The sequence below is a fragment of the Oncorhynchus keta genome, unplaced genomic scaffold (genome assembly GCF_023373465.1).
Source record: "Oncorhynchus keta strain PuntledgeMale-10-30-2019 unplaced genomic scaffold, Oket_V2 Un_contig_5015_pilon_pilon, whole genome shotgun sequence".
Classification (NCBI taxonomy): Eukaryota; Metazoa; Chordata; class Actinopteri; order Salmoniformes; family Salmonidae; genus Oncorhynchus; species Oncorhynchus keta.
The window spans coordinates 347,501-360,000 of record NW_026288077.1 but is presented as its reverse complement, the minus strand read 5'-3'; the positions used below and the strand labels follow the sequence as shown (position 1 = coordinate 360,000).

Sequence of the window (12,500 nt, the reverse complement as noted above, 5' to 3'; positions counted from 1 at the left end):
TCATGTGTCTTTAAAAGCTCCTTTATGAGCCTGTCATTTAGTGAACCATAATGTCAGGGTCAGGGGTTTTACAATGTGTTTTTAGCACCAACATGAGGACAGTTTTAAAGCTTTGAAAGTAATTAATTAGATTGACTTGCTCTTGGATAGAGCCCCCCCTCCCTCCCTCCCTCCCTCCCTCCCTCCCTCCCTCCCTCCCTCCCTCCCCTCCCTCCCTGGCCCCCCTCCCTACCCTCCCTCCTTCCCTCCCTCCATCTCCCCCACCCTCCCTCCCTCCCTCCCTGTCCTCCTCCCCCCCTCTCTCTCCCCCTCCTCCCTCTCCCTCCCTCCCTCCCTCCCTGCATCCCTCCTGTCCTCCTCCCACCTCTCTCTCTCCTCCTTCTCCCTCCCTCCCCCCTCCCTCCCTCACTCTTGTCCTCCTCCCACCTCTCTCTATCCTCCCTCTCCTTCTTGGCCCCCCTCCCTTCCTTCCTTCCCTCCATCCCTCCGCTCCCTCCCTCCCTCCCTCCCTCCCCTCCTCCCCCCCTCTCTCTCTCCCTCCCCTCTCCCTCCCTCCCTCCCTGCCTCCCTCCTGTCCTCCTGTCCTCCTTCAACCTCTCTCTCTCCTCCCCTCTCTCTCCCTGCCCCCCCCTCCCTCCCTCACTCTTGTCCTCCTCCCACCTCTCTCTCTCCTCGACTCTCCCTCTTCACACAACGCTCCCTCCCTCTCCCTCCCTCCCTCCCTCCTGTCCTGCTCCCCCCTCTCTCTCTGTCTATCCGGCCAGCAGACAGGAACAATAGCGTAGTGAACTAGTTCAGTGTTGGACATAAGTAGTTCTATGTTTAACAGGACTGTCCTCCAGGGCTGGGACGTATCTCAGACCTCTGTTATTCAGAGAAACTGGTTTTAGACATGAGGAGAGACAGGCTGGTACATGTCAAGGTGGAAGCACGGACAGGAACGGTCTATAACAGAGATTATGTGAGACTGTTCACGACCAGGAATAGTGATCTTAAAGAGATGCTTCGTGATTTTGGCAACGAGGCCATTTGTCTACTTCCCCAGAGTCAGATGAACTTGTGGGAACCATTTGAATGTCTCTGCGTGCAGTTTGAAGGAAGTTGCTAACTAGCACTAACGCTATGACTGGAAGTCTATGGGTATCTGCTAGCATGCTAACGCTAGTTAGCAACTTCCATTAATACTGCACACAGAGACATTCAAATGGTTCCAACATAGTTCATCTGCCTCTGGGGAAGTAGACAAAGGGCCTCGTTGCCAAAATCACGAAGCATCTCTTTAAACCAGGGCAATTAATGAGTCTTATTAGTGTCTCCATTAGCCGAGATCAATGGCAACAGCAAGTCATCCTGGGCTCCAACTCAGGACAGGAAATACAATACAGACAAAAAGACTTCATCATTTACATACATTTAATATTCACTAGTTAGTTAGACTATTCACTAGTAATATTCACTAGTTAGTTAGACTATTCACTAGTAATATTCACTAGTTAGTTAGACTATTCACTAGTAATATTCACTAGTTAGTTAGACTATTCACTAGTAATATTCATTAATTAGTTAGACTATTCACTAGTAATATTCACTAGTTAGTTAGACTATTCACTAGTAATATTCACTAGTTAGTTAGACTATTCACTAGTAATATTCACTAGTTAGTTAGACTATTCACTAGTAATATTCACTAGTTAGTTAGACTATTCACTAGTAATATTCACTAGTTAGTTAGACTATTCACTAGTAATATTCACTAGTTAGTTAGACTATTCACTAGTAATATTCACTAGTTAGTTAGACTATTCACTAGTAATATTCACTAGTTAGTTAGACTATTCACTAGTAATATTCACTAGTTAGTTAGACTATTCACTAGTAATATTCACTAGTTAGTTAGACTATTCACTAGTAATATTCACTAGTTAGTTAGACTATTCACTAGTAATATTCATTAGTTAGTTAGACTATTCACTAGTAATATTCATTAATTAGTTAGAATATTCACTAGTAATATTCACTAGTTAGTTAGACTATTCACTAGTTAGTTAGACTATTCACTAGTAATATTCACTAGTTAGTTAGACTATTCACTAGTAATATTCACTAGTTAGTTAGACTATTCACTAGTAATATTCACTAGTTAGTTAGACTATTCACTAGTAATATTCACTAGTTAGTTAGACTATTCACTAGTAATATTCACTAGTTAGTTAGACTATTCACTAGTAATATTCATTAATTAGTTAGACTATTCACTAGTAATATTCACTAGTTAGTTAGACTATTCACTAGTAATATTCACTAGTTAGTTAGACTATTCACTAGTAATATTCACTAGTTAGTTAGACTATTCACTAGTAATATTCACTAGTTAGTTAGACTATTCACTAGTAATATTCAATTAGTTAGACTATTCACTAGTAATATTCACTAGTTAGTTAGACTATTCACTAGTAATATTCACTAGTTAGTTAGACTATTCACTAGTAATATTAACTAGTTAGTTAGACTATTCACTAGTAATATTCACTAGTTAGTTAGACTATTCACTAGTAATATTCACTAGTTAGTTAGACTATTCACTAGTAATATTCATTAGTTAGTTAGACTATTCACTAGTAATATTCAATAGTTAGACTATTCACTAGTAATATTCACTAGTTAGTTAGACTATTCACTAGTAATATTCACTAGTTAGTTAGACTATTCACTAGTAATATTCACTAGTTAGTTAGACTATTCACTAGTAATATTCATTAATTAGTTAGACTATTCACTAGTAATATTCACTAGTTAGTTAGACTATTCACTAGTAATATTCACTAGTTAGTTAGACTATTCACTAGTAATATTCACTAGTTAGTTAGACTATTCACTAGTAATATTCACTAGTTAGTTAGACTATTCACTAGTAATATTCACTAGTTAGTTAGACTATTCACTAGTAATATTCACTAGTTAGTTAGACTATTCACTAGTAATATTCATTAGTTAGTTAGACTATTCACTAGTAATATTCAATAGTTAGACTATTCACTAGTAATATTCACTAGTTAGTTAGACTATTCACTAGTAATATTCACACTAGTTAGTTAGACCATTCACTAGTAATATTAACTAGTTAGTTAGACTATTCACTAGTAATATTCACTAGTTAGTTAGACTATTCACTAGTAATATTCACTAGTTAGTTAGACTATTCACTAGTAATATTCATTAGTTAGTTAGACTATTCACTAGTAATATTCAATAGTTAGACTATTCACTAGTAATATTCACTAGTTAGTTAGACTATTCACTAGTAATATTCACTAGTTAGTTAGACTATTCACTAGTAATATTCATTAGTTAGTTAGACTATTCACTAGTAATATTCAATAGTTAGACTATTCACTAGTAATATTCACTAGTTGGTAAGACTATTCACTAGTAATATTCACTAGTTAGTTAGACTATTCACTAGTAATATTCACTAGTTAGTTAGCTAATCACTGGGAATATTCACTCGTTAGTTAGCTAATCACTGGGAATATTCACTAGTTAGTTAGCTAATCAATGGGAACAATGGTCTTAGACCAAGAGAGGAACTAGTTTGACTTTCTGAAGCCCCACAATCAATAATGATTAACGTTTGATAATCGTCAATACACAGTAACTTACCCATCACTTGAATATCTAAAATAAATGTATATTTATCATAGGATGTTGTTTAAAGGCTGTAGTCCTGGACGTCAGAGTTACGGAGGACAAGGTGTTTTGCGGCCACTCATGGCGCAGGCTTGGACTGACAATGGTACATGATTGGAGAGTGATTGGGATGTGCTGATTGGTGCTGCTGTATCTAACTGAGGCTAAAGAATGCTGCAGGGACCACGCTCCAAGGCTGCATGTGATTGGCTAGTCCTCTGTTCCTCCAGGGTTTGTATGGGCGGGGCTGAAATGAGCTGGGCTATATTTAGTGTTGGTGTTATTGTCACGCCTGCTCCTGCTCTCCCTCTCTGGCGCTCGAGGGCCCTTTCATTACGCACACCTGTCAACATCATTACGCGCGGCAGCACTCATTGGACTCACCTGGACCCCTTCCCTTCGTTGATTTCCCCGTCTAAAACAGTCTGCTCCCCCGTTTGTTCCCTGTGTCAGCATTAATGTGGTTATGTGTTCATGTCCAGACGCTGTTGTTAATTTAATGTTCACTCCCTGTACCTGCTTCTCGTCTACCAGCGTCGATCCTTACAGTTACATGCTTTGGCCCCTGATCTTTAAGCTTATCGTTGCCTGTCAGGCTTTGCTTAGTGTAATGTTAGGCTTAAAGGTTGTTGTTTTTGAAAATTCAGATTTATTTTTTCTTGCTAGGGAGTGTAAGAGATCCCAATAGAGTTAGTCTAGCTTGTTTCATTCATTTCTTCTTTGATTTTCTTCATTCTCTCCAAGGTTTTCTTACTGGGAGTAGTTGAGCTCCAGTATGAGCTTAAAGGAGGAATAATATAGAGAAATAGAATGTTTCTCCGTGTTATTTAGCTGAGTTGAGCTGAAGCCTTTCTGTCTCTTCTGCCTGTAAGCAGTGGCAGCTATTTCTGGGAACACAAACCTCATTCTAGAATCCCCAGAGTGGACATGAAGAGTGACAGGGCTATAAGAGGAGATTCTGATATGGGCCTCCCTCCCTCCCTCCCGCCCGCCCTCCCTCCCTCCCACCCTCCCTCCCTTCTCACTCTCCCTCCTCTCCCTCTACATATCTCCCTCCCTCCATCCCTCCCATCCTCCCTCCTGCCCTTCTCACTCTCCCTCCTCTCCCTCTACAGATCTCCCTCCCTCCATCCACCCATCCATCCCTCCCTCTCTCCTCTTCATTATCATTACCCCAGGAGATGTGTCAATCAGATGGTGTATTACTGAGGGACCCTGGTAGCTCCAGGCTTCTCTATCCCACGAGACATTGGTTTTCTACAGGTTTTGGTTGTCAGTAATGGTCTGATTCGATTTGTCTAATTCAAGGAGTGTTCCCGTTGACCGGGCCGTCTCATCTGGTTTGGTTGAGGAACGTTGTGAGAGTTTGATGGTTGTGTCTTCAGACAAACTGTAATATGATTTGTCCTATCCTAGTAATTTGATAGATTTCTTTGTCTTTCTTTCTCAATTACTTTCTCTGTATTTATTTAAATATTTTCTTTCATTTTTGTTGTTGTACTGGTCTGTCTATTTCTACCTGAAATCTTCTGCTGAGTTCTACCAGAGTCTGGAACTCAAAGCTTTAGGGGACTTAACACGTCACTTCTCCTGGAGTCTGGAACTCAAAACTTTAGGGGACTAAAACCTCACTTCTCCTGGAGTCTGGAACTCAAAGCTTTAGGGGACTAAAACCTCACTTCTCCTGGAGTCTGGAACTCAAAGCTTTAGGGGACTAAAACCTCACTTCTCCTGGAGTCTGGAACTCAAAACTTTAGGGGACTAAAACCTCACTTCTCCTGGAGTCTGGAACTCAAAGCTTTAGGGGACTAAAACCTCACTTCTCCTGGAGTCTGGAACTCAAAGCTTTAGGGGACTAAAACCTCACTTCTCCTGGAGACTGGAACTCAAAGCTTTAGGGGACTTAAAACCTCACTTCTCCTGGAGACTGGAACTCAAAGCTTTAGGGGACTTAAACCTCACTTCTCCTGGAGACTGGAACTCAAAGCTTTAGGGGACTTAAACCTCACTTCTCCTGGAGACTGCAACTCAAAGATTTAGGGGATTTAAAACCAAACCTCCCCTATATCAGTGTCCCTAAAACTGTCCTACCACTCTACCACTAGGAGTTCTGTCAGCAGTATGTATGTCTGTCTGTCTGTATGTCTGTCTGTCAGAGGGTCAGGATGAGGCCAGCTAGAAAACAAAAGAGAATAAAAGGGTAACAGTAATAACCAGCCTGTGATAGAGAAGGGTAACAATAATAACCAGCCTGTGATAGAGAATGGTAACAGTAATAACCAGCCTGTAATAGAGAAGGGTAACAGTAATAACCAGCCTGTGATAGAGAAGGGTAACAATAATAACCAGCCTGTGATAGAGAATGGTAACAGTAATAACCAGCCTGTGATACAGAAGGATAACAGTAATAACCAGCCTGTGATAGAGAAGGGTAACAATAATAACCAGCCTGTGATGCAGAAGGATAACAGTAATAACCAGCCTGTGATAGAGAAGGGTAACAGTAATAACCAGCCTGTGATGCAGAAGGATAACAGTAATAACCAGCCTGTGATAGAGAAGGGTAACAATAATAACCAGCCTGTGATAGAGAAGGGTAACAATAATAACCAGCCTGTGATAGAGAAGGGTAACAGTAATAACCAGCCTGTGATAGAGAAGGGTAACAATAATAACCAGCCTGTGATAGAGAAGGGTAACAATAATAACCAGCCTGTGATAGAGAAGGGTAACAGTAATAACCAGCCTGTGATAGAGAAGGGTAACAGTAATAACCAGCCTGTGATGCAGAAGGGTAACAGTAATAACCAGCCTGTAATAGAGAAGGGTAACAGTAATAACCAGCCTGTGATAGAGAAGGGTAACAGTAATAACCAGCCTGTGATGCAGAAGGGTAACAGTAATAACCAGCCTGTAATAGAGAAGGGTAACAGTAATAACCAGCCTGTGATACAGAAGGGTAACAATAATAACCAGCCTGTGATAGAGAAGGGTAACAGTAATAACCAGCCTGTGATAGAGAAGGGTAACAGTAATAACCAGCCTGTGATATAGAAGGGTAACAGTAATAACCAGCCTGTGATAGAGAAGGGTAACAATAATAACCAGCCTGTGATGGAGAAGGGTAACAGTAATAACCAGCCTGTGATGCAGAAGGGTAACAGTAATAACCAGCCTGTGATAGAGAAGGGTAACAGTAATAACCAGCCTGTGATACAGAAGGGTAACAGTAATAACCAGCCTGTGATAGAGAAGGGTAACAGTAATAACCAGCCTGTGATAGAGAAGGGTAACAGTAATAACCAGCCTGTGATAGAGAAGGGTAACAATAATAACCAGCCTGTGATGCAGAAGGGTAACAGTAATAACCAGCCTGTGATGCAGAAGGGTAACAGTAATAACCAGCCTGTGATAGAGAAGGGTAACAGTAATAACCAGCCTGTGATAGAGAAGGGTAACAGTAATAACCAGCCTGTGATACAGAAGGGTAACAGTAATAACCAGCCTGTGATAGAGAAGGGTAACAGTAATAACCAGCCTGTGATACAGAAGGGTAACAGTAATAACCAGCCTGTGATAGAGAAGGGTAACAGTAATAACCAGCCTGTGATAGAGAAGGGTAACAGTAATAACCAGCCTGTGATAGAGAAGGGTAACAATAATAACCAGCCTGTGATAGAGAAGGGTAACAGTAATAACCAGCCTGTGATAGAGAAGGGTAACAGTAATAACCAGCCTGTGATAGAGAAGGGTAACAGTAATAACCAGCCTGTGATGCAGAAGGGTAACAGTAATAACCAGCCTGTAATAGAGAAGGGTAACAGTAATAACCAGCATGTGATAGAGAAGGGTAACAGTAATAACCAGCCTGTGATGCAGAAGGGTAACAGTAATAACCAGCCTGTAATAGAGAAGGGTAACAGTAATAACCAGCCTGTGATACAGAAGGGTAACAGTAAAAACCAGCCTGTGATAGAGAAGGGTAACAATAATAACCAGGCTGTGATGCAGAAGGATAACAGTAATAACCAGCCTGTGATAGAGAAGGGTAACAGTAATAACCAGCCTGTGATGCAGAAGGATAACAGTAATAACCAGCCTGTGATAGAGAAGGGTAACAATAATAACCAGCCTGTGATAGAGAATGGTAACAATAATAACCAGCCTGTGATAGAGAAGGGTAACAGTAATAACCAGCCTGTGATAGAGAAGGGTAACAATAATAACCAGCCTGTGATAGAGAAGGGTAACAATAATAACCAGCCTGTGATAGAGGGTAACAGTAATAACCAGCCTGTGAAGAAGGGTAACAGTAATAACCAGCCTGTGATAGAGAAGGGTAACAGTAATAACCAGCCTGTGATGCAGAAGGGTAACAGTAATAACCAGCCTGTAATAGAGAAGGGTAACAGTAATAACCAGCCTGTGATAGAGAAGGGTAACAGTAATAACCAGCCTGTGATGCAGAAGGGTAACAGTAATAACCAGCCTGTAATAGAGAAGGGTAACAGTAATAACCAGCCTGTGATACAGAAGGGTAACAATAATAACCAGCCTGTGATAGAGAAGGGTAACAGTAATAACCAGCCTGTGATAGAGAAGGGTAACAGTAATAACCAGCCTGTGATATAGAAGGGTAACAGTAATAACCAGCCTGTGATAGAGAAGGGTAACAGTAATAACCAGCCTGTGATGCAGAAGGGTAACAGTAATAACCAGCCTGTGATGCAGAAGGGTAACAGTAATAACCAGCCTGTGATAGAGAAGGGTAACAGTAATAACCAGCCTGTGATACAGAAGGGTAACAGTAATAACCAGCCTGTGATAGAGAAGGGTAACAGTAATAACCAGCCTGTGATAGAGAAGGGTAACAGTAATAACCAGCCTGTGATAGAGAAGGGTAACAGTAATAACCAGCCTGTGATGCAGAAGGGTAACAGTAATAACCAGCCTGTGATAGAGAAGGGTAACAGTAATAACCAGCCTGTGATACAGAAGGGTAACAGTAATAACCAGCCTGTGATAGAGAAGGGTAACAGTAATAACCAGCCTGTGATAGAGAAGGGTAACAGTAATAACCAGCCTGTGATAGAGAAGGGTAACAGTAATAACCAGCCTGTGATGCAGAAGGGTAACAGTAATAACCAGCCTGTGATAGAGAAGGGTAACAGTAATAACCAGCATGTGATAGAGAAGGGTAACAGTAATAACCAGCCTGTGATGCAGAAGGGTAACAGTAATAACCAGCCTGTAATAGAGAAGGGTAACAGTAATAACCAGCCTGTGATACAGAAGGGTAACAGTAAAAACCAGCCTGTGATAGAGAAGGGTAACAATAATAACCAGGCTGTGATGCAGAAGGATAACAGTAATAACCAGCCTGTGATAGAGAAGGGTAACAGTAATAACCAGCCTGTGATGCAGAAGGATAACAGTAATAACCAGCCTGTGATAGAGAAGGGTAACAATAATAACCAGCCTGTGATAGAGAAGGGTAACAATAATAACCAGCCTGTGATAGAGAAGGGTAACAGTAATAACCAGCCTGTGATAGAGAAGGGTAACAATAATAACCAGCCTGTGATAGAGAAGGGTAACAATAATAACCAGCCTGTGATAGAGAAGGGTAACAGTAATAACCAGCCTGTGATAGAGAAGGGTAACAGTAATAACCAGCCTGTGATGCAGAAGGGTAACAGTAATAACCAGCCTGTAATAGAGAAGGGTAACAGTAATAACCAGCCTGTGATAGAGAAGGGTAACAGTAATAACCAGCCTGTGATGCAGAAGGGTAACAGTAATAACCAGCCTGTAATAGAGAAGGGTAACAGTAATAACCAGCCTGTGATACAGAAGGGTAACAATAATAACCAGCCTGTGATAGAGAAGGGTAACAGTAATAACCAGCCTGTGATAGAGAAGGGTAACAGTAATAACCAGCCTGTGATATAGAAGGGTAACAGTAATAACCAGCCTGTGATAGAGAAGGGTAACAATAATAACCAGCCTGTGATGCAGAAGGGTAACAGTAATAACCAGCCTGTGATGCAGAAGGGTAACAGTAATAACCAGCCTGTGATAGAGAAGGGTAACAGTAATAACCAGCCTGTGATACAGAAGGGTAACAGTAATAACCAGCCTGTGATAGAGAAGGGTAACAGTAATAACCAGCCTGTGATAGAGAAGGGTAACAGTAATAACCAGCCTGTGATAGAGAAGGGTAACAGTAATAACCAGCCTGTGATGCAGAAGGGTAACAGTAATAACCAGCCTGTGATGCAGAAGGGTAACAGTAATAACCAGCCTGTGATAGAGAAGGGTAACAGTAATAACCAGCCTGTGATAGAGAAGGGTAACAGTAATAACCAGCCTGTGATGCAGAAGGGTAACAGTAATAACCAGCCTGTGATAGAGAAGGGTAACAGTAATAACCAGCCTGTGATACAGAAGGGTAACAGTAAAAACCAGCCTGTGATAGAGAAGGGTAACAGTAATAACCAGCCTGTGATAGAGAAGGGTAACAATAATAACCAGCCTGTGATGCAGAAGGGTAACAGTAATAACCAGCCTGTGATGCAGAAGGGTAACAGTAATAACCAGCCTGTGATAGAGAAGGGTAACAGTAATAACCAGCCTGTGATAGAGAAGGGTAACAGTAATAACCAGCCTGTGATAGAGAAGGGTAACAATAATAACCAGCCTGTGATGCAGAAGGGTAACAGTAATAACCAGCCTGTGATGCAGAAGGGTAACAGTAATAACCAGCCTGTGATGCAGAAGGGTAACAGTAATAACCAGCCTGTGATAGAGAAGGGTAACAGTAATAACCAGCCTGTGATAGAGAAGGGTAACAGTAATAACCAGCCTGTGATACAGAAGGGTAACAGTAATAACAGCCTGTGATAGAGAAGGGTAACAGTAATAACCAGCCTGTGATACAGAAGGGTTACAGTAATAACCAGCCTGTGATACAGAAGGGTAACAGTAATAACCAGCCTGTGATACAGAAGGGTAACAGTAATAACCAGCCTGTGATACAGAAGGGTAACAGTAATAACCAGCCTGTGATACAGAAGGGTAACAGTAATAACCAGCCTGTGATACAGAAGGGTAACAGTAATAACCAGCCTGTGATGAGGGATATGTCAACAGTCCTTCCTCCTGATTCATTCTCCTTCCTTCTTTCCCTCTACCTGTCTGTGTGTTCCCCAGTGAGCATGCCGGCCAGTGAGAATGAGTCAGTGAATACTGACGCCACTCCAGCAGGAGATATGGAGGGAGAGACCTGCTGTACCCGGCTAGCGTAAGTACCTCAACCCACCCTCACCCTTTTTACACCTACAGTCTCCCGTCTCACCTATTAGCTAACCCCCATTTTCCCTTAGTTACACTCACCCTACCTCAAACCTGCACTCGCCCGCCCTTACCCTTCCACCACCTCCTCTCCCTCCCTTACAGTTTCTCCCCCTCCCTTCCCCTTCCTCCCCCTCCCTCCCCCTTCCTCCCCCTACCCTTCCCCTTCCTCCCAGTCCCTTACAGTTTCTCCCCCCTCCTCCCCCTCCCTCCCCCTTCCTCTCCCTCCCTTCCCCTTCCTCCCAGTCCCTTACAGTTTCTCCCCCTCCCTCCCCCTTCCTCCCCCTCCCTCCCCCTCCCCCCTCCCTTACCCTTCCTCCCCCTCCCTTACCCTTCCTCCCAGTCCCTTACAGTTTCTCCCCCTTCCTCCCCCTCCCTCCCCCTTCCTCCCCCTCCCTTATCCTTCCTCCCCCTCCCTCTCATCCTTCCTGTCCCTTCCTCCCCCTCCCTCTCATCCTTCCTGTCCCTGCCTCACCTGCAGCTATTTAAAGCTCTTATTTCTCTCCTCGTTGGAACATCTGATTGATTTTCTCCACAACTCTCTTGTTGATTTTCCACCTGCTCTTCACTTTGACATGAAATGTTTCCTTCACCTGCAAGTTCTCCTGTCTTTACTTTAACACCACTCTTTCTTCCCTCCTCTCTCAGTGATCTACGGTATTTATCATTTCCTCTCCATCGTTTATCCTTTATTTATTCTGTCTTTTCTGTTTCCCCCACTTCCTCTCCTTTCTCTCCTTTCTCTCCTTTCTCTCCTTTCTCTCCTTTCTCTCCTTTCTCTCCTTTCTCTCCTTCTTCTCCTTCCTCTCCTTTCTCTCCTTCCTCTCCTTTCTCTCCTTTCTCTCCTTTCTCTCCTTTCTCTCCTTCATCTCCTTTCTCTCCTTTCTCTCCTTTCTCTCCTTTCTCTCCTTTCTCTCCTTCCTCTCCTTTCTATCCTTTCTCTCCTTTCTCTCCTTCCTCTCCTTTCTCTCCTTTCTCTCCTTTCTCACCCCTTTCTCTCCTTTCTCTCCTTTCTCCCCTTTCTCTCCTTTCTCTCCTTTCTCCCCTTTCTCTCCTTTCTCTCCTTTCTCTCCTTTCTCCCCTTTCTCTACTTCCTATCCTTTCTCTCCTTTCTCTCCTTTCTCTCCTTTCTCCCCTTTCTCTACTTCCTATCCTTCCTCTCCTTTCTCTCCTTTCTCTCCTGTGTTGCTGTTGAAGCGTGTTCCTCCTCTTCTCTCCTCCGGGAGCTGCGATGAAGGGATGATTCACTCATGCCTCTATTCACACCTTTATTCAAGCGGTCTCTCTCCTTCTTCTTCTTCATTTTCTTCTTCTTCATTTTCTTCTTCATTTTCTTAATTTTCTTCTTCATTTCCTTCTTCTTCTTAATTTTCTTCTTCTTCTTCTTTTACTTCTTCATTTTCTTCTTCTTCTTCCTTCTTTTACTTCTTCATTTTCTTCTTCTTCTTCCTTCTTTTACT

The 12,500-nt window shown here is 42.3% G+C and overlaps 1 protein-coding gene across 1 annotated transcript in view; it reads left to right on the top strand.

The window, feature by feature from the left end:
- Window positions 1-12,500, top strand: part of LOC127925064 (voltage-dependent L-type calcium channel subunit alpha-1C-like) — a gene marked incomplete at its 3' end in the record, with an annotated part of 55,918 nt that overhangs the window by 38,947 nt on the left and 4,471 nt on the right. The window contains exon 3 of the mRNA XM_052509857.1: window positions 10,900-10,990. Coding sequence (XP_052365817.1) covers window positions 10,900-10,990 — 91 coding nt within the window. The remainder of the gene's footprint in view (window positions 1-10,899; window positions 10,991-12,500) is intronic.